Raw genomic sequence first — 25,698 nt, 5'->3', positions numbered from 1 at the left:
TGTGTGTGTGAATTGCAAGGGGGCAGGGGAGAGGGCGGAGTTGGAGGCTGAGAGACCTCCTCCCTCTTCCCTCACCCCTTCTTCCCAGGAGCCTTTGCTCCACAAAAGATCCGGATTCCATGTCTATTCTCCAACTGGCACACTTTTGCCTCGCCTCTCTTCTAGCCAGTAACATACTTCACCGTGTTAATTCGTATCCATGGGTCTGTGCCCATGCTGCTTCTTTGCCATCCTTCTGGTAAACTCCTATTCAGCCTCCAGAACCCTGATCAGGTGGCCCTGCTTTGAGAAGCCAAAGGGGCACAGACTTCCTGTCCAGCCACACCTGTCAGAGTTCAGCATGGATTCTGAGGGTCAGGTCTGTCCCCCAGCTAGACTGTGAGACCCTGAGACCAGGAAGTGTGTACTACTCTGCCCAGGGTGGTGGTGAGCCTGGGAGATCTACCCTCCTGAAACCTTCCCGCACTGTCCAGGGAGAAGAAGGCTGGCTTGGCAGAGAGGAAGAAGGGAAGGGATGGGGAGGAGGAGATGGGCCCAAAGAAGCCCTCCCTCCCTTCTCCCAGTCCTGCTGGAGTGCCCAGAGCAGGACCACATGGAGGGCACAAAAGGGATGCCAGATTTCTCAACGACTGAGTTTCTGGAGTAGCTGATGGAGGGGGCTTGAAGCAAGACCCCAGCCCAGAGCTGAGCCCTGCTGGGTGCCCCAGGCTGAAGGCAAGCTCCAGCACCCAGGTTCTGCTTCCTCAGCCTGGGATGGTTTTCCTTGTAGTGTGGGTGGTACCCTTGGATGAAGGTAAGGGCTGGGGCAGAAGCAGGTCTCTTGGGTCCTTTTCTCTCTCAAACTGGTCCCATTGGAGCACTCACACCCATTTTACAAAGGACATCAAGAATGTTTATTCCCGGAGGCTGCCACCTACACAACACAGAGAAGTCTAGGGGACCCAGGGAGCATAGGAGATGCTGGCTGATGTGCAGGCAGTGGGTAGAAGAGCCTCATAGGTGGTGACTGGCAGCTAAGTTGTCTCCTAGGAGTGCTCAGGTTCACCCCCAGGCTCTAGCCCCACTCTGAGCCTGTTTTTCTCCAGTGTGGCTAAGACCCCAGGCAGAGGCAGAACTTCTGCAGCCAGAACCTGGCTTGGATGCCCACTTTGTTTGTAGTTTCTCCTTCTCCATTCTCAGGCAGACCCCCTGGGATGAAGGGGAGGGAAGGGATGGAGGCACCTTGAGGCCAAGCCAGCAGGTGGGGGTGCTGCTTGCTCGCTCTTGTGTCCCTAGTTAGGTCAGCACCAGCTCCTCTGGAGCCCCAGGACAGTCTGTGGAGCCTGCGGGGAGACAGCCAAGAGCAGTGGGTCACTGCCCCGTCCTGCTGTAGCCTCTCAGGTACCATTTTCTTTTCTGGATGGGGTGGACATTAAAGGCAACTGGGCATAGCCTCACCTTTCTCTTTCCTGGCACCCTAACATCCTTTCTTGCCACATCACTCAGCCTCTTGCCCCAGACCCAGCTATTTCCAAGCTCTGGCCTCCAAGGAAGTTAAATAACAATAATAAGAACAGTAACAATGACCAGCAAGGACCTCAGTTTCTCCACTTGCTAGTTGCGTCATCTTGAAGAACCAGAACTTCTCTGAGCCTTAGTTTGCTCATCTATTAAAAAGAGGGCAGTAATTCTACCTGTCTTGTAGAGATCTTGGGAAGGTTAGATGTGAAAGCCATGAGCAAGGGCTTGGTGCATTCTGCAGAGGAGGAAAAGTGTTAGTTGATGGAAAAAAGGAGGGGAGGGTGGGTCTCGTCTGAGTTGAGCAATTGAATACAGCCAGACCTGTCAGCTACACTTTTATAGATGAGGAAATCGAGGCACAGTCTCTGGGGTGAAGAGATTCTCAAAGTCACACAGCCAGCAGGCACAGTCACAAAGCCAAGTGTGCCCCCAGGTCTCCTTCCATGCCCTTGTACCTTCACATGTTTCTGTGTCTGTCCTGGATGCACGTTGTCTGACTCTAAGACGCTCTCCTGCCAACCTGTGTGCCCACTGCACCTCAGGCAGGAGGGGTGGAAGCCCTCATTTCTTGATGTTTGCTTTTTGCCTCTTTGCTGGTAGCATCTGATTCTGAGAGCTGGGCCCCCACTGGGAGAACCTCCCTGTCATCCCCACAGACCAAGCCAAGCCCATACTCACCTGCTCCTCACCTGCCCTGGGAGCCTAGGGTACCAAGGGTACTGAGGAAGCCATGGGTAGTGGGGACACCATGGGTACTGAGGGTACTGAGGGTCCTGAGGGCTTGAAGGTGGGATCTTCAGGGATGTAGACAGTGCTGTTCCCTTCAGGCATCTGCAGAGAGAGGATGCAACTTCGAGGGCCCTGTCCCAGGCCAGGCAAGGGTGTCCCTGGTGACTAGAACCTCCTGGAGCTGCAAATGGTGTGTGGCGAGCGCCACCTTGTGATCGCCATGCGGATCACATGCCACGGAAAGCAGGGTGGTCCTTCAACACAGGTGTCCTGCCCCTACCCTATATTAGGCACTATCCTGGGTGCTGGGGCATGGCAAGGATAAGACAGGGTCCTTGCCCCAGGAGAGTAATGGTGAGGCATTCCAGTGAAACGCCCAGTGACAGTAAGAGTTGTAAGTGCACACCAGAGGCTTATAACCCAGCCTGGGGGATGCTGAGAAGTTGTGCTGAACCCACTTTTAAAAGATGAGTAGGAGTAAGGGGCAGAGGCAGTACAAGGCAGTATGACAAGCTCTATAAACTGCAGACAGGTCCGAAAGTGGGGTGGGGAAGGTGCAGGGAAGGCCAGAAGTGGGTAGAGAGGTAGAGTGCAGGCAGGGCAGGTCAGTCCTGCCCTTGCCTCATCCGTGGTCCTAGGGAACACGGGTCCAATCCCCATCCTTTGAGAAGCCACCTCACTCCCAAGGTAAACCACTCAGGGCCTCAGGGACTGCCTGATAGTGTTCCTTCCATTGGCATGGAATTTCATTATTCCCAACCAGGTACAGCCAGCCTTCCATACCCATGGGTTTTGTATCAGCAGGTTACACCTATCACAGGTTGAAAATATTCAGAAAAAGCAACAAGAAAAAATGACAATACAACAATAAAAAATAATACAAATAAAAAACAATACAGTATTTACATTGCGTTAGGTATTATAAGTAATCTAGAGATTACTTAAAATATGTGGGAGGATACATGTAGGCTTATATGTAAATACTATGCCATTTTATATCAGGGACTTGAGCATCCCGGCAAGGGATCCTGCAACCAATTCCCTGAGGTTACTGGGGGATGTCTGTACTGCTCAAGGTATATAGAGCTGAGAGGTGTGAACTTGCAATAAATTACAAAGATCCGAACAGAACCAAGAGGGAACTTCTACATGGGGGAATTGATAACATTTCTGACTTATTTCATTAGCATAAAATCTGTGTGCTTTCTAATTGTGGTGTCTAAAATAGTTTAAGTTCTGACTTTATTAAATATAGAATAGAAATAATTATCCTGTGAGAAAAGAAAGTTTATTAGGAATGTAATAACACAGAACTATTCTTATGATAGAGCAGTAAGGAGAAAGAGACGGATACTAAATTGGGTGAATAATACAATCTCAACCGTGTAAGAAAAATCTATGCAGAGAAAAAAAGATAGAAAGGAAATATATCAGAAAACGTTAATATTGCTTGACATAGGGTGATGAGATTTCTATGTTTCTCTATTTCCAGATTTTCTTTAACGAGCACCTAGTCATTTTTAATTAAAACATTTTTAAAGAGTTAATTTAAGAGACATTCGTTATATGCATGAAGTTATAGTAGATATTAGTGAAAATTACCCTTAAAACTTCTGATATGGTTTTAAAAATACAGAGCTAAGTGAAAGGCATTATGGGTGGCCCTTTGTCCCAGGAGCCACAGACACAGGCCAGTCCTCACCCTGTCATGAGGGGACAGTGTAGGAAGCATGAGGGGAGTCCTGCCATCCTGCATCATCCAATGGCAAGTGGGCACCTCCAATCATGATTCATGGGGAGAGGTCTGCCTGAAGTCACAGAAAGCCCAGATTGTGGCATTTTAAGGAAACTGAATTCTGTGACATTCCACCACTTTCATATCTAGAACAATGTTCCTCAAGCTGCTCAAAGTGGTGGGATGCTGCAGAACTCAGTTTCTTTCTTTCTTTCTTTTTTTTTTTTCTTTTTTTTTTTTTTGAGATGGAGTCTCGTTCTGTCATCCAGGCTGGAGGGCAGTGGCGCGATCTCAGCTCACTGCAACCTCTGCCCCCTGGGGTTCAAGTGATTCTCCTGCCTCAGCCTCCTGAGTAGCTGGGATTACAGGCAGGAGACACTGAGCCCAGCTAATTTTTTGTATTTTTAGTACAGAGAGGGTTTTGCCATGTTGGCCAGGCTGTTCTCGAACTCCTGACCTCAGGTGATCTGCCCGCCTTGGCCTCCCAAAGTGCTGGGATTATAGGCATGAGCCACTGCGCACAGTCCAGAACTCAGTTTCTGTATCGGAATCACCTGGGAGCTTGTCACTTGCAGAGTCCCGGTCCCTACTGAATCAGAACCTCTGGGGTGGTGCCTGGGAAGGTCTCCAGGTGGTTCTTATGGAGACTGAAGCTGAGCACTGCACTGTGATTCCTAACCCAGGTTGGGTGTTAGAATCCCCAAGAAAGCTTTAAAAAATTCTAACATCTAGACCCTACCCCAGAGCAGTTAAATCCAAGTCTCTGTGGGCTGGGGCCTGGGCTTCGGAATGCTGTCAAAGCTCCCTAGGTGATTCCAGTGTGCGTCTTAGCGCTGAAAACCACTGCTCAAATACAGTGGTGCTTAGATTTGTTTGTCATCAGAATCACCTGGGGGCTTGTTAAACCAGAGTGCTGGACCCCCACCCCCTTGTTTTGGAATCAAGATGTCCGAGGAACTTAAGACTTTGCACTTCTCTCTCTCTCTCTCTCTCTCTCTCTCTCTCTCTCTCTCTCTCTCTCTCTCTCTCTCTCTCTCTCTCTCTCCATTGCCCAGGCTGGAGTGCAGTGGCACCATCATCGCTCACTTTAGCCTCCACCTCCTGGGCTCAAGTGATCCTCCCGCCTCAGCCTCCAGAGTAGCTGGGACTACAGACGCATGCCACCACGTCTAAGTTTTCTATTATTTTTTGTAGAGAAGGGGTCTCCCTATGTTGCCCAGGCTAGTCTCAAACCCCTAGGCTCAAGCTGTCCTCCTACTTCAGCCTTCCAGTGTAGGAATTACAGTTGTGAGCTACTGCACCCGTGAGAATTTGCACTTCTAACCAGTCTGCAGGTGATGCTGATGGTGCCGGGCACCATACCATGGGGACCACTGCTCTAGAATAAAGCTGACTGAGTCTTTAGGGACAAGAGTAAACTCCAGCTGCAGCCCTGACTGTAGGTTGCTTCTGTCACCCCTGCTAGGGTGTGCAGAAAGAGAGGTACACACCACCCACTCCGAGCCCTGGGGTCTAGAGGGAAGAGTCTTCAACCTCCATGAGATACAGCGTCCCCCGATGAAGAAGTATGGTAATGCAGGCTCTGACCCTCACCCCCGGCATCTGGGTCTGCAGGCCCCAGCCCAGCTGATGCAGGTGGAGGCGGGGAGGGAACGCAGCTGCACTCCTTCGGAGTGACAAATCCCTCAGAACTCACCTCCCAGTAGACTGCATCCTCAAAGCAGTTCTCATCTGAAGGTTGTCCCCAGAATGGTAATCTCAAAATAAGCCCTACAGAAAGTTGGAGATTACAGGATGTCAGGAAATGCCTTCCCTCTGCTCACCCCAGCCATTTCCCTCAGCTGGGAAAATCCTCCTAGGGCCCTTGGGCTGAAGTCCAAATTGCCTCAGTCCTGTAGCTAGAAGTGCAGAGATCAGGGATTCCTGGAGGCTCCAGGCTGACCTGTGCTGCACGCCCTTTGGTTCCCCACCCAGGGAGCCCCACAGCAGTCCCCCCTTCTCTGGCTCAGCCATTCGTGCTCACCCACAATGATGCCACCCATCAGGGCCATGGCCAGGGTCACCAAGAGACCATAAATCTGGAACTTTCCCTGTGTTCTTGCAGTCCAGTCCCTCTTGAAATCTTGAAAGTCAAAGGCATGGACAAGCCTGGGGTGGAGACAGGGGGAAGGTCAGGGCCCCATGGAGAAGCCAAGTAACCGCTTGCTGCCACCCCAAAAATGTGAGCGGGTACCATGGGCCCCAGACTTCCCACCACAACATGGGGACAGCAGACATACCAGTTGGCCTCTAATGGGAAGGGACAGAGTTTGGGGAGAGAGGCCCATGAAACAATTGGTCCAGAGTGGGGAAGGAAAGGGAGAAAGAGGCAGTCAGGTCCCAGAGGAATAGCAGGAAGAAGGGATGGGAGAAGGAAGGGGGAAGCTCCGTCCCACTGCGCCTCCTCCACATTTACCCTTCTTTTCCATAGACTTCAAGGCTGGCGGAGGCCGCTGTCACAGCACCCACGATGCCGCCTATGATGCCAGGAATGCCATGCAGATTGTTAATGCCACATGTGTCCTGGATGTGCAGCCGGGACTCCAGGAATGGCTGGAAAGGGGAGGTGGGTGCTGCTCAGGCCAGGGGCTGCATCAAGGTTGTGGGGAGGTGGGGATTCCAGAGGCCCTCAAATACACAGAGACCCAGGATTTTCTAGCCCTCAGCCCCCTTCCTAGGAACCCTCAGCTCACTGTCAGGAACACAAAGACCTCAGCATTCTCCAGCCCCCAGCCCCTTGCCTGGGACACTTACGGTCAGGTATACAAAACCCAGGGTCGAGATGATGCCACAGATGAAGCCAATGATGAGGGCGCCATAAGGCATGAGCATCATCTCAGCAGCGGTACCCACGGCCACCCCTCCTGCGAGCGTGGCATTCTGGATGTGCACCTGGGCAGGGCAGGCAGAGCAGGCAAGAACTCAGTCCTCTCCCTGGAGCACCAGGACTAGAGGAGCTCACTCGCTGGCTGTGCGAGGGTGTATCCTGGGCCCTGGGAGCCAGGGATGGCTGGGAGTTCACCTCAGCAAGCCAGGAGCATGCAGAGGACTTCAGCCCCCACCCAGGCTTGCTACAGCTGCTCCCTGTGTCTCTCTGCACATGCCACCCATCCCACCTAGCAGGTCTGGGCATTTTCCATGTGCTGGTGCACCTGCCAGTGAGCCCTGACAACAATCACACAGTTGTTTTATGTGTACCATGTATACCTGTGTGCCCAGACTAGCATGTCTGAATGTTCTTGCCATGGATGCAAGTCCACGTCAAGTGCCTATGGGGTCTAGCCATACACACGTACTGGCTGCTGCTGTCTGAACGCTAATCTGCACCGGGTGCCATGCTGCTGGCTGTGGAGGTTAGCTCTTTCCATCTCTACAAGTCTGCAAGGTGAGGACAGTTATCTTGCAACATTTGCAGATGAGGAAACTGAGGTGAGGGGGGTTAAATGACTTGTCCAAGACCACAGAGCTAGCAAGATGCAGAAAGGTGTCTTGATCCAGGCTGTATGGCCCCAGAGTCCCTGTCCTTGACCCTATTCCATGTCACTCCCTGCAAGTGGGTATGGATACACACAGGTGTGCCAATCTGTGTCTGATTCCCTTCCCCAGGTGCCTGAGTCCCCACCTCTCTGCATGGTGACAGTGTCCCCAAATAATTGATACTCCTGACAATGTCTCAGCACACATATGCCCATGTCAAGATGCTTGTGTCAGATTATAAGACAGGTTGGGTGCAGTGGCTCACGCCTGTAATCACAGCACTTTGGGAGGCTGAGATGGGTGCATCATTTGAGGTCAGGAATTTGAGACCAGCCTGACCAGTATGGTGAAACCCCTCTCTACTAAAAATACAAAAATTAGCTAAATTATCTGGGCGTGGTGGCCTGAGCCTGTAGTCTCAGCTAGCTGGGAAACTGAGACAGGAGAATTGCTTAAACCTGGGAGGCAGAGGTTGCGGTGAGCTTAGATAGCGCCACTGCACTCCAGCCTGGGTGACAGGGCAAGACTCCATCTCAAAAAAAAAAAAAAAAAAAAAAAATTACAGGGTAAAGAATGTCCTTGCTCTGGGTGCTGCTGAAAACTGGCCATGTTCTCAAAACAAATCATTTCTCCCCCAGCCTCATCTGCAAGATGGGTGTGATGATCCCCTCAGAGCTGTTGGCAGGGCATGACGATCAGCACCCTCCAGGCCCAGGCAGTCAGAGCCACACCCCCAATGCCCTCATGCTCACCATGTCCAGCTTGCCCTTCTTGTGCAGGGCACTGGATACTGCCACCGAGGTAAGCACACAGGCTGCCAAGGAGCAGTAGGTGTTGATGGCGGCTCGGTGCTGGCTGTCCCCATGGTAGGATATGGCTGAGTTGAAGCTGGGCCAGTACATCCAAAGGAAGAGTGTGCCTGGTCAGACCAGACAGGCCCGATGGGCCCGGGAGGAGAGGCATTAGATAGAGCCCCACAGCCCAGGCAGGCATCCTGTCCTTTAGCTCTAGAGGTGACCCCACACCCAGCTGTTTCCACCTCTGCAGCTTTAGTCATGCAGGGGCTCTTCCTGGAAGGTCCTCCCTGCCTTCCTCACCCCCCACTTAGCCTTCCACACCACTCCAGGAAGTCTACCCTGACCCCCATTTCTGGGCTAAATGCCCGCACCCTGTTCCCACAGCACCAGGAGGGAGAATCTTTTCTCCACTGTAGGGAGATCCTCCAGGTGGCACTGCTGTCTATTCCACTACACTGTGAGGAGCTCCTGGAGGGCAGGGCTGGGTTTTGAGAGACCAGAATGGGTGTGGTCAGTGTCTTCTCTGGAATGAATGGACACAGAAGTGGAAATGCATATCTTGCCCTAGCCCAGGGGATGGAGTGAGCAGCTCCTGGTTACCACTGTGTCTGCCTTGGGGCATTCTAGGGGAAACACAGGATGAGTGACCAACTTCTTTCAGCTCCATGGAAGAGGGACAGACATATGGGATTCTAGAAGTATCTACAGGCAAACTCTGTCTGCCCTTCCCACAAAGAGAACTGGCAGCCACCCACCATACCATGTGGGGATCAGGTCTGATCGTGGTGGCCTTCACCCATCATGGCCGCCTTCACCCATCATGGCCGCCTTCACCCATCATGGTGGCCCTCGGTTATCATGGCAGTTCTCACCAATCATGGCAAAGAGGTCCGACTGGTACGCAGAACTCTGTCTCTCCTTGCTCTGCTCTAGGTTGCGTCGGTAGAGGATCCGGGTCACTGTGAGCCCAAAGTAGGCGCCAAATGTGTGGATGGTCATGGAGCCCCCTGCATCCTTCACCTGGGGTGCAAGGGACCTGTCAGACTCTGGCACCTTCTCTCCCTCCCTCCTCATAGCTGTCCCTATCCTGCCACACACACACGCCCAGAGCTCCAGCCTTCTCGGACTCTTCAGGGTGCAGGATGGAGCCTGGGGCCCTCACAGACCTATCGGCTGGTAATGGGGAGAAGGTAGGGATTCCCATCAGCAAAATGCCAGGGTGTCCTCACCCAGCAGATTTGGTTGTTCCCAGATAGGGAAACCCAGGCCTGGAGAGGAACTTGCTCATACCACTGGAGGAGGTAAGGCAGAGGCAGAACTGAGGGAAACACCCTACTTGCTTTGTCACCCACTGGTTTCCACCTCTGTGCCTCTCATTTCACAAGCTCTGCGTTTACACCACCTGCTAGTGCCGTAGCAGGGCTGCTATCAGGATTCATGCAGGCGACTTGCCCCTGGCGAGGGCCTGGCACTTAACGGGTGCCCGATTAATGTTGGTCCCACTCACACTCACCTCCCCTTCTCTTTAACCTCCTCCTTCCTGCCCACTCAGAACTAATCTCAGATGAATAGAATCACAGACTCACTCCTTCACTTTAGACGTGGGAAACCCAGCCAGAGAGGTAAGTGTGTCATCCAGGGTCATAGAGCTGGTTGTTGACAGCGCTGGGATTCTCAATTCCCAGCCTAGCGGATGCCTCTACTAGCTGTGTGACCTTAGGTGAGCCCTTTAATCTCTCTGAGACTCAGCTTTCTCATCTATAAAATGGGGGTAAGCCAGGCACAGTGGTGGCTCATGCCTGTAATCCCAAAATTTTGGGAGGCCAAGGCAGGCGGATCACCTGAGGTCAGGAGTTCGAGACCAGCCTGGCCAACATGGCAAAACCCCGTCTCTACTAAAAATACAAAAATCAGCTGAGCATGGTGGTGCGCACCAGTAATCCCGGATACTCGGGAGGCCAAGGCATGAGAATCGCTTGGACCCGGGAGGCAGAGGTTGCAGTGAGCTGAGATCATGACACTGCACTCCAGAGCAAGACTCTACCTCGGGAACAAAAAAAAAAAAAAAAAAAAAAAAGAGAGAGAGGGTATGAATACTGAGATTCAGTAATGCAAAGGACTGAGAGATGACCCTTGGAGGCAAAGGGAACAGCAAGTGCTAAGGCCTTGAGGTGGGACCAAGCTTTGTGCCTGAAGAGCAGACAGCAAGCTATGACAAAGTATGGGAAGATGGGGAGAGAGTAGACAATAAGATGGGGAGAGAGTAGACAATATGTGGAGAGAAAAGTTGGTGCCAGAACAGGAAGGGCCTTATAGCAAGTTTGGATTTTCTCCTGAATGAAATGTTAAAACTACTGAGAGATTTTCATTGGGTGAATGGCCTTCTATGCATTATTCATTTATTTGTTTATTTATTTTTTTGAGATGGAGTTTTGCTCTTGTTGCCCAGGTTGGAGTGCAATGGCGTGATCTCGGCTCACCACAACCTCTGCCTCCTGGGTTCAAGTGATTCTCCTGCCTCAGCCTCCTGAGTAGCTGGGATTACAGGCAGGCGCCACCACACCCAGCTAATTTTTGTGTTTTAAGTAGAGACAGGGTTTCCCCATGTTGGCCAGGCTGGTCTTGAACTCCTGACCTCAGTTGATCTGCCCGCCTTGGCCTCCCAAAGTGCTGGGATTACAGGCGTGAGCCACCGTGCTTGGCCTAATTTTGTATTTTTAGTAGAGACAGGGTTCCTCCATGTTGGTCAGGCTGGTCTCGAACTCTTGACCTCTGGTGATCTGCCTGCCTCGGCCTCCCAAAATGCTGGGATTACAGGCATGAGCCACAGTGCCTGGCCTCTTCTCTATGCATTATTTATAGGCCACTCTGGCTGCTGGAGATGATTTTCCTTGGGGGCAAGGAAGGCAAGAATGCAGCCAGGGAGATGAGTCAGGAGGAAGAGATACGGTAGCTTGGACTAATCTGGTAGTTGAAAAAAATTACAAAATGAATGACTGAATTTAGGGTGACCTAAATCACTCCCTGCCAAGGAGGAGTTCCAGACAGAGTCCAAATATAGAAGAGGAGGGTGCTAAGAAAAGGGTGCAGTTTCTACGTGAGTTCCCCTACTGTCCAAAAGCACCAAGGAGGCTTCTGAGATAGAGTCAAAGTTATAAGGTGCCTCTTATCTGAGCCACTGAATTGACCTCCCCCAGGGAGCAGCACTCCTGTCACAGCCCATGTGAATGAGAGCTCTGGTGCTGTGTCGTACACACCGTGGCCAGCTTGGCCATTCACCTGGGATCCTGCCCTACAGATTTGCCCCCTCAATACACTGGATGCCTTTTCTTGGCAGAGCAATCTGGAAATGTGGTATGTGTGCAAGAGTATATGCAGGGATATCCTATTCATTCCATCTGATGTTGAGAAAGAAAGGAGGGGGAAAAAAACAACATTCAAGGAAGCCCTGCTCTGCTTAGGTGCTGGATTGATCTGCTAGGAGGACGATGATATCTACCTGTCTGGTACCCACTTTAGAGATGAGAAAACTGAGTGACGTTCAGGAGGTTGAGTGACTCGCCAGGCTGGCATGTCTCCCCAGCTGTATATTTCTCCATACCCTGTCCCCCCAAAGCATCCCCACCACCTCATCCCCATTCTGAGCCCTGCTCACCTTTAGCAGGTTAAGGAGAATGAACTCATTCACAGCGAAGAGGGTCACTTGGAAGAAAGTCATGATGAGCAGCTGAATGGGGCTGACTTTACCCAGAACTGCCCCAAAGGCCACGCAGACAGAGGCCACGCAGAAGTCAGCGTTGATGAGACTGTGGGGAGACAGGCCAGTGGAGAAGCTGGGGCAACAGCAAAAAGTGGCACTGGAAGCCCTGGACTTTGGTCATATGTGGATTTTGGCTTGTGGTTTAACCTTTCTGAGCCTCAGTTTCATCATCTACACCAATGGGCACCTAACATTTACAGCTACTCCAAGAATGAAAAGAAACCACACATGAGACAAGACCAGTACAGCGGCACACACTAGATGCCCCCTCCCATGCAACCCTATCTCAGGCCCCCACTGCTTGCAGACAGCTTGGGCTCAGGGTGCCATGTGGTCTCGCTGCTATTGTTGAGCATGCCCCATATTTTAGGGTCCTGCCGTGCCCTGTAACTTCTACCTGCTTTTCCAGAACCTCCTCTTACTGCCTCCTCTTTCAGGAAGCCTTCCTGTTTCCTCCAACCAGATGCAATTTCTGCTTCCAGATCCTTATCTCTCACTCTGCACACACCTCTTCTGCTGGTGACCAGGCCTTGCTTGAGTTTGAACTGTTGGGACCTTTCCTTTACCTTACCCATGAGAGAGGATCTGTGTCCAGGGAAGAAACAGAGGGACTTTTCTGCAGGAAGGAGGGAGCTGGGGTGGTACTGGATGGAAGGAGGGAGCAGGAAGGCCAGCAGGGAGGATGGAGGCAAAGGGGCAGGTACATAGGTCCTGCTCAAGCCTGGACCCTGAACACCCTGCCAGCCCAGCAGAGGGCTGATGAAGAGGCAGACAGCTGAGTGGACATTGTGTAGACCCTGGTTCCATCCATGTGCCCACTTTGCCCAAGCCTGGCCTCCTTGTCCCCTGCCAGCAGCAAAGCTGTCCTCTGGATTCCAAGGCAAGACCCTCAGTGTGGCTGTTAGGCTGGGAGAGTTGCTGATGGGGTGGGTGTAGGGATAAAAGGGGCTACTTCCTCAAGACTGTCACATCTAGAGGGGACTCCCTTCCCCTTCCATGCTTAGGGCTGTGTGTGTGTGAGAGAGAATGGGGTGAGGAGCGAGAATGAAACTAATTGTAGGGCCAGTTAGTGGAATGGGGGCGGGGTCCCTCCCAGTCCCTTCCAGTCCCTCCCAATACAGAGTGTTCACTGAACTGTCCACTCCACTATTGCCTCATTCACCACTGTGTCCCCAGGGCCTATAGGGCCTGGCTAAATGACTGATGGCAGTTCCTAAGTGCTAGGCTCTGGGGTATCTACTAAGTACTATATATGCTCCCCTGTGCCATCCTTGAGCCATACAAGACAGGCACTGTCATTAGCCACATCATTCAGATGGGACATGGAGAATTAGAGAGGCTGAGTTATTTGCCCAAGATCCCATAACTGCAGCTGGAAGATTCATCTTGATAGAAGTGACCGTTAGAAAGGAGAGAGAGTGGCCGGGCACCGGTGGCTCATGCCTGTAATCCCAACACTTTGGGAGGCCAAGGCGGGTGGATCACGAGGTCAGGAGTTCAAGGCCATCCTGGCCAACATGGTGAAACCCCATCCCTACTAAAAATACAAAAATTAGCCAGGCTTGGTGGCAGGCGCCTGTAATCCCAGCTACTCAGGAGGCTGAGAATTGCTTGAACCCGGGAGGTGGAGGTTGCAGCGAGCCAAGATCATGCCACTGCATTCCAGCCTGGGAGATAGAATGAGATTCAATCTCAAAAACAAAAAACAAAACAAAACAAAAAACAAAACAAAACAAAACAAAAAAACAAGGAGAGAGAGAACAGAAAGGCCCATCCCTTGGGCTATCAGCATTTGGGAGATGGAGATCCAGACGCCACATATCTCAGGAGGGCCGAGGAGGCTTGGGCAGGGCTGGCAGAGGGGCACTTCTGTCACTTACAGTGACAGGTGGAACTTGGAAGACTCTTCAGCAGGGACAGGACAGAAGCCAGCGGGGGCGGGGGGTCTACATCTCTGGATCCACAAGGTCAGGTCTGGGGACTACATGCTCATCCCAGCCTTGGGCGCCAGAAATCAGCTCCAAGTCAGGTGCTGAAAAATCAGTCTCCTGAGAGCCAATTTGTCCAAACTCAGATTTTTCAAGTGACCAACTTGCTGAACAGCTGGTTCACCACAAACCTGTTAACTCACGGTTTGTAATAATTCTCTTTGAATTTTTTTTTTAGATTAAAAACATTCATTTAGCCATAGCTATTCTGCTGTGGTGGCCAGTGATATATATTACAGGTGTTTTTATACTTTGGATCTATGGCTTTGGGAATGATAATTTCTTGTGCATGTTGAACTTCAGGGTGATATGATATGTGTGTCAAGGGTCTTATACACAAAAAGACTCATTTATTGGTTCCAACACTTATCCAGTCAACTACCTTTCCTGTTTCTCTTAATTCATGGGTTAATTAGTTGGCTTGGATGAAGTAATTTTTTGCAAATATTTGACACATGTCCTAGATTTCAGACACCTGGCCTATCAGAACTGGTTGGTATCCTAAAAGTAACAGCAGGGATTTGCCCTTTAAAGATGGTTTATACCAGTTCGCCTCTACGCCCTTTCTGTGGACAGTTTATGAGTGAGCTAATGAATGTTCATTTTCAAACACCAATGATTACTTTTCTCAGATTAAATTTTTTTTTCTTGAAGGATGGAAGAATGGAGGAAAACAATTTTTTTTTCTTTAGCCAACCTTGTCATATGTCTATAGAAATAAAAGTCTGCCTAAACTGGACTTAAAGAAGAACCTCTAATAAACTAAAACTTGGTTAAAGCGGGGAAAATCTCCCAAAGGCTCTTGATTAGGACCTGAGCAACAGAAATTGCTATAGGTTTCATAAGTTGCCATGGGATAGAGAGTTTGATAAAGGAGTCATTCAGTGAGCTGACCACTTTGTCCATTGATTTTTTGGCAAGTTGGCTTTGGGTGAATTTATTTTATAACCTGTTGGTGGTGTTGTGGGTTGGGGAGGCTTGGAGGAGGTCACTGCAGAACAGAGGGAGGGGCTGAGTAACCTGACAAGAAGGGGCTGGTGGTGCTCATCAGGCCAAGTCATCATAGAGAAGTCATGAGAAGGACGGAGCTGAGAAGTGACGGTAGGGTGCTCCACCCTTGGAGGCTGAGGCAGGGGGAGGGGGGCTTCAGCCCTAACACTCCACACCCACACCTGTCTCACAGCTGTTTCCAGCACCTGTTCCCTGGGGTGGGTGGGGCGGTGAGGCAAGGCACGGAGAGAGGTACTTCCATTTGGCTGGAGTCCCCATTCGGTGTTCCCTTCACAAGGAGCCTCAGAGGCTGGCGCAGACATCCCAGCTCTCCCACCAGAGTCCCGTGGGCTGTGGTCTCTCAGGACACAGGGCTGGGCGATTTTGATGTGCCGGGCCCGGCTGCACCCGGCCGGACCCTGCCCCCAGAGGAGTCTAGCCTCAAGTCCCTGCAGCTTTTGTCGTAGGAGAAGGGAGACCCTCCTATGACACGTGGACGACTCCCACCCTGGAGAGTCGCTGATCAGGAAGCGAAGTAAGAGTGTGTGTGTGTGTGTGTGTGTGTGTGTGTGTGTGTGTGTGTGTCTCGCAAGCCCAGTGTGGCCCGAAGGAGGAGTTGCCCTTCAGCCCCAAGCCCCGGCCCCGCCAATGGGCACGCCCTCCTCCCGCAGGCTCACCTGCCCAGCCCCACCCCTCCCAGTCTGCCCCGCCTCCGGGGCCGACCCACGCTCACTTCTCCACTCCCACGACGATGTAGCGGTCTTCTAAGAAGTGGAACCAGCCCTGCATGAGCAGCGCCCACTGGATGCCGAATGCCGCCAGCAGGAAGTTGAAGCCGACGGCGCTGAAGCCGTAGCGCTGCAGGAAGGTCATGAGGAAGCCGAAGCCCACGAAGACCATCACGTGCACGTCCTGGAAGCCTGCATGGACAGTGCAGCCCGGGACTCGGTCTAGCAAAGGCTCATCCCAGCCCTGGGTTGTACCAGGAGGGCTGGGGCAGCGCCTCAGTCTTCCCCGCCACTGGCCCGTCTCCCTGCTCCACCATCCTAGCCCCGTTTCCCCATCCCTACATCTGAACCCTAGGGCTGGGCGCGGTAACGCTGCCGGCAGAGCCTCCAGTCCCTTCATAAGGGCCTCTCTAGAAAGGGAGGCGCTCGGGGGGGACCCGAGGTGGGCCCCCACCTTAGCCTATTTAAACCACTGGGCTGTAGTGCCAAGAGATTCCCAAGCACCCTCCTTGAGAGATGGCAGTTCCTTGGTTCTACCCTCCTCCCTGGGTGGCTCTGCTGGCCCAGGCTGGAGGTGGCAGCTGTGCATCGGAATTTGGGGCCAGGTGTGGGTTACACGCAGGGTCTAAGGTTTATAGCCCAGACCATCTGAGGCTATGACGCCCTGCCCTCTCCACCACAATCCTGTTCCTTTGCTATGGAGAATCAATGCTCATCTGGCCAAGGAGTAGCCTGGACAGGCCAAGTACATCAGTTACACTGATCACATCCCCACATCGCACCACCGACTCCAGCAGATACACATCCCTGCATCACTGAGACTTGAATTTGGACCCCAGTTACTCCATCTCCTGGGTGGATGACTCTGGGAAAGTTAAGTGTTTTAACTTAGGGCTTGGCACCTGCTTCTGTAACGCTTACATCACAGATGTTGCAGGGATTAAACGCAGATGTGTATGTTAAGAAGCATCTAGCACAGTGTCTACCCCATACTAGGTGATCCAAATGGGCAGAAGTCATTGTTTATTTTCACTCAGGCATGGCCTAATTCTGAGTTCTGACCCAAATCTTCTCCACCTCACAATGTGGCCTTGGCAAGCCACTTCCCTTCTCAGAGCCTCGGTTTTCTCAACGACCAAACTAAAGGGATGTATTAGGATGATCTTAACTGCCCTCTTGGCACTTATGTTGTATGATTCTAAACTCCAAGAAAATAAGAGAAGACAAAGAGCTTTGAGAAGCAAAGAGAATTGCAGAAGCATAACACACTAATAGGAACTGCAGATGTCACAGGACACAGGGGCCAGATGGAAGGGCTCCCACTGGCCAAATCTGGGACAGTTTGAGCACCAAAGTAATTATGTGTTATAATGAATTAAAACCATTAAAAAAGGAACTCATGAGATCATACTGATAATAAGTTGGTAAACACATAAATGAGGTAGCAGATAGGGCTCTTGCCTACAGTAGAACGCTGAGGTTACGCTGGTAAATGTGGAAAAAGTGCTAGAGTTGGAAAATCATCATTTTCATGGTAAAGATTCAATCAGGGGATGGTAAATGCAGGCGGGAATTTTGATTATGCACAGGACATTTGCATTGTCTTAAAGGGTTTCCTTATAGACTGCTTATTAGTTGCAGAGGAAGAAAACAGTAATTATACTGGGCAACATATTGACTGGGTGATCAAAATTAATATCACCCATGCCTCCACATGTGATACCCTGAAAAGGACCTATCCCCTATGTGGGATTCTAGCTGAGACTGCAGAACCCAATCTCATCATGAGAAAACATCAGACAAACACAAAATGAGGAACACGCTATTAAAAAGGGGTAAGGCTGTATTCTTGAAAAGTATCAGTCATAAAAGACCTTCAAAATGTTCCAGATTAAAAGACATGACAAAAGTTATTAAAGTCAATACCTTACTCTAGACTGGATTCTGTATTTTGTGGGGCTGGGAGGGTTGGGGGAGTGCTATAAAGGTCATTATTGGGTCCATTGAGAAAATCAGGTATAAACAGATGAAGATATTGTATTAATCAGATATAAACAGATGAAGATATTGCATTAATGGAAATTTATGAAGTTTATTACTATGGTTATGGAAGAGAATATCCCTATTCTTAGGAAATATACTGAAGTAGTTTAGGGTAGAGGGCCATGATGTATGTGATTGACCCTCAAATGGTTCAGAAAAACAAAGCACACATGTGTATGTGTGAGTATGTGTATGTGTGTGTGCATATGTGTAGAGAAAGAGTGAGCAAATAGCTGAGTCTGAGTATACAGTATTCTCTTAAATGTTGAGACACAGTCTCATTTTGTTGCCCTGGCTGGAGTGCAGTGGCGCAATCTCAGCTCACCAAAACCTCTGCCTCCTGGGGTTCGAGCAATCCTCCCACTTCAGCCTCTGCAGCAGCTGGGATTACAGGCATGTGCCACGACGCCCAGCTAATTTTTTTTTTTTTTTTGAATTTTTAGTAGAGACAGGGTTTTGCTATGTGGGCCAGGCTGGTCTCAAACTCTAGGTCTCAAGTGATCTGCCCATCTTGGGCTCCCAGAGTGCTGGGATTACAGATGTGAACCACTGCACCCAGCCAGAGTGTAGCCTTCTTTGTGCTATTTCTGTTTGAGCAACTTTTTGTAAATTTGGAATTATTTCCAAATAAAAAGTCAAAAGGAAAAGAGACTTCAGGGCCCTGACTGGCCTGTCCAGCCCCACCCACTTGTCTCCCCAGGGATTCCTACTCCGTCACCTACCTGCCTCCCAGGGGATCTCTATCTCCCCACATCTTCACCTCCCCTTGGTGCTCCAGCTGCTCTGGCCTTCCTTCTGCTTCTCAGTCCCACACTCTAGGGTCTTTGCCTATGTTGTTCCCACCACCTGGGATGCTGTTCCTGCAGAATGGCCAGATCTCAGCAAATTGTCACCTCATTAGAGAGGCCTTCCTGACCACCCATTTAAGATAGGTTCTGTCCCTATGGCACCCTGTTTTCTTTCCTAGGTTCTCTCTCTTATGGCATCCTTTTTTCTTTCACGGTTCTTGTTATAATTTGAAGTTATGCATTTGTTTGTCTATCCCACTCCACTATAAAACTCCAAGAAGGCAGAGCCATGCCTGTGCCAAGGTCGACTCTCAGTTAATAGCTATGGATGAATGAAGGATTGTTACTGTCTCAGAAGCACCCAGGTGTGCCAGCTGAGCAGTGGTCCAGGAGATCAGGTGGGATTTCACAGGAGGGGCTGCAGCCCCCCTCCAGTCCAATGCCTCCCACCAGGAGGGCTGACAGGTTCTGGTACCCACTGTAGCCTGGCCAAGGTTGCAGGAGCATTGCTTACGGCACAGCTGCCTGGACCTTGCCTGCTCTCATCTGTTTCCCCTCCAGGCTTCCCTGAGGCTCAGGCCAAGGCCACAGACCCCTCAGCTATCACCTATCTGGAGGAGGCTTAGGGGGCTGGGCACACTGAAGGGCAGGGGTACAAGCCAGTGTGGGAGAGCTGTGGGTCCGGCCCCAGGGTGGTGCTCTGAGCTTCCCTCTGAGTTTAGCATTGGTGCTGAGTTTACATGAACAAACACACCTCAGCTTAGGTTTCTCAATGTGTGCAGCTGATTTCATGTATGATCGTGTTGCAGGGTTTATCACATTTCTAACTGTTGTGGAAGAAATTGAGCTGATGTATGTGAAACACCATAAATGGTATTATGGTTATTCTGGGAAGAACTGATGGGTGACAGACTGGAAGAGAGGTGTAAAAGAGAGGGAGGTGACAAATTCAGATGGCAATTCCAGAAGCAGGGAGGGGAGTTGGCAGGATGACAGGATGGCAGTGCTGTTGACAAACACAAGGCAATGGCAAGAGGTTGCTGTGTGGGAGGTGCTGGGTCTGGCCTGGCCGTGGTGAATTTCAGATGACCACAGGGGTGAGGGCTGGGCGGTGGGTGCAGGGTGAGGGGAGAAATGGAGCCTGGCCATGGGGGCTTGGAGCTGGGGTCTGAGATTGGGCAGGCCTTCAAATAGAGCTGTGAGTTGCAATGTGGGAATGAAGGGAGAGAAAGACACAAGCTGAGAACTGGCTGTGCCTTGAAGCTAGCAGAGAAGACAAGGAAGGCGCTGGCAGGGAGGTGGGAGGAGCCCCTGGGGAAAGACAGCATCACTGCAAGTGAGGTCCTTCCGAGGAGAGGAGTATCAGTTGCCTGGTGGTATAGAGGGGCCATGCTGGCAGGGGCGAAGCTGAAGAGGACCAAGGGAGCCACTGCTGCAGGGGAAGGTGTGTGTGGTTTCAGGGCTGCCTTGGCCTCTGTGTGGCCTGAGAGCAGGAGCAGAGAGCCCTTGCTTTCCTGGTCCATCCTCCCTGCCTGTCCCCTCTCACCCTGCTCTTCTCCCTGCTCTGGTGGGTGCCCTGTCTCTCCTTTTCACCCTGTCTCGGGGTGTCTCTTTTTTTCTCTTCCCTCCATCAGGAACACAGACACCCACTTCCTTCTCCCTGGGCACCTCCCCGATTTGTCCTCTTGCTTCCCATCTCTTTATCTGTCCAACTGGTCTTAATTTAGCATCGAAATGTATCCATTTATTAATTTCTGTTTCATGAAGTTTGGTGCTACCTAAAATGATTTTTAGGCTGGGCGTGGTGGCTCATGACTATAATCCCAGCACTTTGGGAGGCCGAGGTGGGTGGATCACTTGAGGTCAGGAGTTCGAGACCAGCCTGGCCAACGTGGGGAAACCCCATCTCTGCTAAAAATACAAAAATTAGCCGGGCATGGTGGTGCACGCCTGTAATCCCAGCTACTCGAGAGCCAGAGGCTGGAGAATCACTTGAACCAGGAAGGCGGAGGTTGCAGTGAGTTGAGATTGTGCCATTGCACTCCAGCCTGGGCAACAGAGTGAGACTTCATCTCAAAAAATAAAAAATAAAAAATAAAAAAAGATTTTTAATAGTGATGATTTGAGGGTCCAAACTATATGGACCTTCAGCACAACAGGACAGAACCTCTCAGATCTACAGGTTCTTTGTCAGTCAAATGGGAGATAGTAACAGCCCCTGGACAGTGCTCACTGCAGAGCTTTGTAGCACACACGTAATGGGATAACCCAATCAAAGCCCTGTGCGAAGGCAGCTGGCTCTTTAGCAATTGCCCCATAATATTAGTTATTATTTCTCTTTTTCTCTTTCAAGACTGACAAGGTTGCATTGGGTTGGCAACTTGCTGAGGGTCAACCAAAGTTGACCCTCAGTCTCCCTCCCCAGCTTTGGTGACTCCAGCTGTCCTGCCCAGAACTGTCTTCCTCAACCTGGAGATCCCTGATGGGGCGGGGCTGGCACTGTGGCCTCCAGGGGGCACTAGTACCCAGCTGTTCTCCCTCTTCCCTTACTCCCAGCCCCCAGCCCCTTTCTAGCTCCTGTTGCTTCCCTCTATAGATGAGTCCCCCACCAAGATGGCTGAGTCTAGGGGATCATTAGGGTCCCACACTAATGGGCCTCTGCAGCCCTCTCCTCTGCTGCATCAGCACAGGAAGGACGGTGCCCTCCAGGGGCTGGGTGCCGTCCCCCTCCCCCTCCCATTCACAGCCCAGCCTAACTGTTTTGTTTAAGACCTACTGGCCAGTTCCCTAATTCCCCCAAGACTCCGTGCCCACCTCTTCCACATCAACACTGCAAAATCTCCTGGGGAGATGGTCAGGGGCAGCAAAGCCACAGAAGACCCTGGAAAGCAGGTAAGCCCTGGGGCAGGGGGGCTTGGCTCTGACCCTGCCTGTGCCACTGGCTGGCTGAGAGTGTCCAACACCTCTCGAACCTTCATTACTTCCATCATAAAATGGAAATTATAAATGCCCCACCTGACAGGGCAGGCAAAAAGCATTTTGTGATTGGGAAGTGCACAAAATAATTTAAATCCTATAATAGTTTCAACTAATATTCAGGGAGATGTGTCTCCACCATGTTTCTAACAAGGTGCTGATACTTAATCACCTTAATGGAAGGAGTACTTACTCCCTTCTGGGGAACTCAGTGGCAGCATTTACTGTCTTCTCTCTTTATGCCAGGAGATGAGTGCCCTAACAGTCACCTGCCATCTTGACTCTTCTTAGACATCCTGTCTTTAAATAACATTTCCACCTTAACATGGGCACGCTGAGGCTCGCTGTGGTGAGGTGGTTGGCTCCTCCATGCAGTGATGCACCCGAATAGGATCTGTTTAATTCTAAAGTTCCACTGCCTCCTGCCTGTGGGTAAGCTCGTCCTTTATCAAATGGAGCCTGCTTCGGCCTCATGACACAGTCCTTCCGGTGTTTGAAACCAGAGCTTCCTCCACCCTGGGTCATCTCCCAAAATGTGTCCCACTCCCTCCTTGGTCTTCCAGGGAGCTTCTGGAGTCCAGGCCCTAGTGGCTCGTCCTTGGGCCAGCCTCCCTGAAGCCACTGCCTTCAGCGATTCACCCAGACCCTGGATCACCAGCCCATAAGGAAGCTGCATGTTCAGCAACCACAGCCACTGCCCGCATCACGGGCCTCCAAGGGCACTGCCAGGGTGAGTCCCCAACTGGCTCCATGCCTGCTGCCTGCTGTGGGGCCCATGCCTAGGGAGCTATCCTCAGGCCAAGCCAACTGGAACTGGACTCCTCTGGACACTGGAGAGGCCAGCAGGCTTCACTAACCCCCTGAGTAGAAACAAGGCTCACACAGTTGCTGATGGCCTGGATCCAGGAACAGGGAGGGCACCTCGAGGCCTGTCTCACCCCAATCCCCTAGGAATCACCTCGCTGCCCAGGAACCCAAGCTTGGGGACTCACATGGGCCAGGAAGCCTTGTGCCCTCTAACTCCTAACCACAGCCACCGTGAGTGGAGGAGGGGAAAGGAGGAAGGTTGAGAATAGGGAGGAGAGTATGGGCTCAGACCCCAGGGCTGCTCCTCTTACTCCGTGGTTTCCCAGCTGAGTGACCTTTGCAAGACACTTCTCCTCTCTGGCCTTAGTTTTCTCATCTGTAGAATGGGGGTCGTCACAGTGCCTCCCTCACAGGTCGTGGTGATGATTAAAGGAGAGAATACATGTGCAGTTGGAGGGGTGGCCACCACTTCTTGCCAAGATTCTTTCCCTATACCCCTCTCCTCTGCTGCTTCCTGCTCCAGTGGCCAAGAGCTCCCCAGGAGAACTAGCAAGGGAAACTCAAGGCCCTCCTTGATGCTGGGGCTCTCCCCCTCTTAGCATCCTTACCCCATCCCTTTCACAAACCCTACTCTTGGGCCACACAGAATCACTCCCCCTCCTCACAACACCACCCCCTTTTAGTGGCCCCCTTGGTTGCTCGGCTTCTCTCCTCCTCACCATCCACCACTTCCCAGGAAGCCATCACAGATCCCTTCTGCTCAGAGCACTTGGTCCCACTGAGCCCTGGGCACCACGGTGCCCCTCTCTGCTTCCAAAAAGTCTGGGAACAGAGACCCAGGATATTCAACTTATTTATCCAGAGTGACCACAGCCCTGGTTTACCAGGACAGTGATAGCTTATCCCTGGGTCCCGGCAAATTACTACCAGCACCAGCTTCACTCTCAAAGGTGTCCTCTGATCATGATAAATTATATGATCACATTACAGATAAGCGCTTGTTGCATGAATACGTGAAGGTGGGGTGTGAAAGGTGGGTGGGTGAGAGTGGTGGGAGGATAAGAGCTGGGGAGATATAAGGACTGTACCTCCCCACTGGTGAGGTTCTGCAGCTCCTATTACAGAGTTTCTCTCTCTCTCTCTTTTTTTTTTTTTTTGAAAGGGAGAGAGACAGAGATTCATTCTGCCACCTAGGCTGGAGTGCAGTGGTGCTGTCATAACTCACTGTAGCCTCAAACTCCCGAGCTCAAGCGATCCTCCCACCTCGGCCTCCCAGAGTGTGCTGGGAATACAGGTGTGAGCCACCGCACCCACCCTATTTAAGGTCTTGAGGTCCTCCACTCCCCAGACACATTGAGCACCTGTGAATGCCTATGGGAGACCTTGCCCCTTGTGCTCTGGGGTCAAGTGGGAAGCAAGAGCAGGAGGGAGGGACAAGAACAGGCAAAGGAGGCTCTCAAGCTTGCCTGCCTCACTTGTTTGCTGGAAAGTCCCCCGCTGAGGAGAGGAAAGGTGGACAATGTGAATAGTGGATTTGGAGCCTGAATCCCAAGGCTGCAGCTGTCAAGATGCCTTTTTAAAAAACATCCCTAAATGGAGCCCAGGAGAAACTGTGGTCTCCCCAGCAAGGGGCGCACCCCTTGCCTGTTACTTCCCTTCTAGGCATCATGAACTATTAATGCAGCCCATGATAGCCCTAACTTTTTGGCAGCCACTTAATATGGCTGGCTCCCACCAAGCCTGCAGCCCCCCAAACTCAGTCTTTTTCTCATGCAGGCTGCCATTCTGAAAGTGTGCAGTTGTTTTCTTGGAGATAGAGAATCCCCTGTTGCCAAGAATGTTTAAAGTGTGGAGGCAACACCAGTTGATATAGGCGGATGCTGGAGAGGGGCTTTAGGGTCCCTTCTGAAGCTAACAGTCAATGACTACATGAACACCACCAGCTAGAATAATTGTCATTGACTGATGGCGGATGGAGTGGAAAATCAGAAAGTACAAGGACATTCTGATTTTGGGAAGAGCCCCGGGCTGGGAGTCCAGAGGTCGGGCAGCTCAGAGTGACCTTGGGCTAGCTCTCCCTGCTCCTGAGTCTTAGGACACCTGTGTTTGGTGCTCTTGTAGCAATTGCTCCATTATGAAGAGAGGATCCCACCCCAACTCTGTGCCAGAGCTTTACCTGCACTGCCTCCCCACAGCCTCACCCCAACTCCTGTGAGGGAGGCCCTACCATTATTTTCATTCTGTAGATGAGGAAATTGAGGTTTAGGAAGGTTGGCATTTGCCTGAGGCCACCCACCTGGTTTATGGCAAGAGCCACAAGAGCACGAGAGAAAGAGAGGTATGTGATTGCAGCGTAGTGCTCTTAACCGCAGCACCGCTGACACCAGAAAATTCAGGGGTGCTTGTTTTCCTTCTCCAGACTAAAAGGGGGTGGGTGTCCTGGCCTTCTGGCCCACCAGTGGTCCCACAACACCTCTGCCCACAGCAGGGCTGGCCGGCCATTGAACCATCCCTGTGGCCCTCGACATGGAACCTACCCGCTTATTTGGAGTAAGCGCTCCTCTGGACAAGGGAGCCAGGTCACCCACTGGTTGGTAATGGAGCGAGAGGACTCAGGTCTTTTTAGGATACCAAGCAGGGCTCTCTGACAGGGATGTTGGGGGGCCTCTGACGGCTGGGAGGGCGGTCAAATAAAAACCTTATCCCGGTGTTTTCCCTACTAGTTTTTCACGGGGAAAAGGAGTTTGTGCACATCTGACAATTTCCCACGCATGCCCTGCAGAAGCTGGCGAGATGGGGAGTCCGCGGCTGCAGGGCAGATCCCCTCCTCTGCCCTGCGCTGGGCCGAGCCCTTGGCCAGGTGGGGACCGGCGCGGATATGCCTCCACTGGGCCTGCAGGCGGCGGGACTTACTCGGGTAGCGATAGTAGAATTCGTTCTCCACCTCGCTCAAGTTCTTGTGCTTCCTCTCTGTCCACCAGTGGGCGTCCGCATCGAAGTCGTAGCGCACAAACACCCCGAAGAGAATCACCATAGCTACCTGCAGGAGCAGGCAGGTGAGCGGCAGCCGCCAGCGGAGGTTGGTGTTCCAGGCCATGTTGCAGGGCTGCCTGGCCGGGCGGGCAGCGGGCAGTTCGGACGCTCGGAGGCCGGCGGGGCTTTTGAGACCCGGGCAAGGGGGCGGGGCGGCCACGTGGGGCACGGAGCAGCTGACTCGGGCACCGCCCGCGCGCTCGCCCAACTGGCAGGGGCCCAACCCAAGCCAAGGGTCCCAAAAGATACCCCGCGTTGGGCTGGGGGACAGCGGCAGGAGCAGAGGCCGATAAGGCAGTGGGCAGGAG

At 51.8% G+C, this 25,698-nt stretch overlaps 1 protein-coding gene across 1 annotated transcript; it reads right to left on the bottom strand.

The window, feature by feature from the left end:
* Positions 1-1,554: 1,554 nt before the first annotated feature.
* RHCG (Rh family C glycoprotein) lies at positions 1,555-25,673 on the bottom strand. Its single transcript, XM_007990352.3, has 10 exons — positions 25,271-25,673; positions 15,749-15,935; positions 11,933-12,083; positions 9,150-9,297; positions 8,233-8,399; positions 6,758-6,895; positions 6,420-6,556; positions 5,988-6,112; positions 5,661-5,734; positions 1,555-2,331 (listed from the first exon to the last, which is right to left on the bottom strand). Exons 1-10 carry the CDS (start codon positions 25,452-25,454, stop codon positions 2,203-2,205), a joined length of 1,440 nt encoding a protein of 479 aa, XP_007988543.1. The 5' UTR covers positions 25,455-25,673; the 3' UTR covers positions 1,555-2,202.
* Positions 25,674-25,698: the final 25 nt, after the last annotated feature.

The sequence above is a fragment of the Chlorocebus sabaeus genome, chromosome 29, assembly GCF_047675955.1.
Source record: "Chlorocebus sabaeus isolate Y175 chromosome 29, mChlSab1.0.hap1, whole genome shotgun sequence".
In the NCBI taxonomy this organism is placed as follows: domain Eukaryota; kingdom Metazoa; phylum Chordata; class Mammalia; order Primates; family Cercopithecidae; genus Chlorocebus; species Chlorocebus sabaeus.
The sequence above is the reverse complement of the archived record's forward strand: the minus strand, read 5'-3'. Positions and strand labels throughout refer to the sequence as shown.

Coding starts and splice junctions, on each gene's coding strand:
- RHCG (XM_007990352.3), bottom strand. CDS start 25,454: ATGGCCTGGAACACCAACCTCCGCTGGCGGCTGCCGCTCACCTGCCTG. Junction 12,084..15,748: donor ATCGTCGTGGGAGTGGAGAA/GTGAGCGTGGGT, acceptor GTCTCCCCACAG/TCTCATCAACGCTGACTTCT. Junction 8,400..9,149: donor GGACCTCTTTGCCATGATTG/GTGAGAACTGCC, acceptor TGGTCTGACCAG/GCACACTCTTCCTTTGGATG.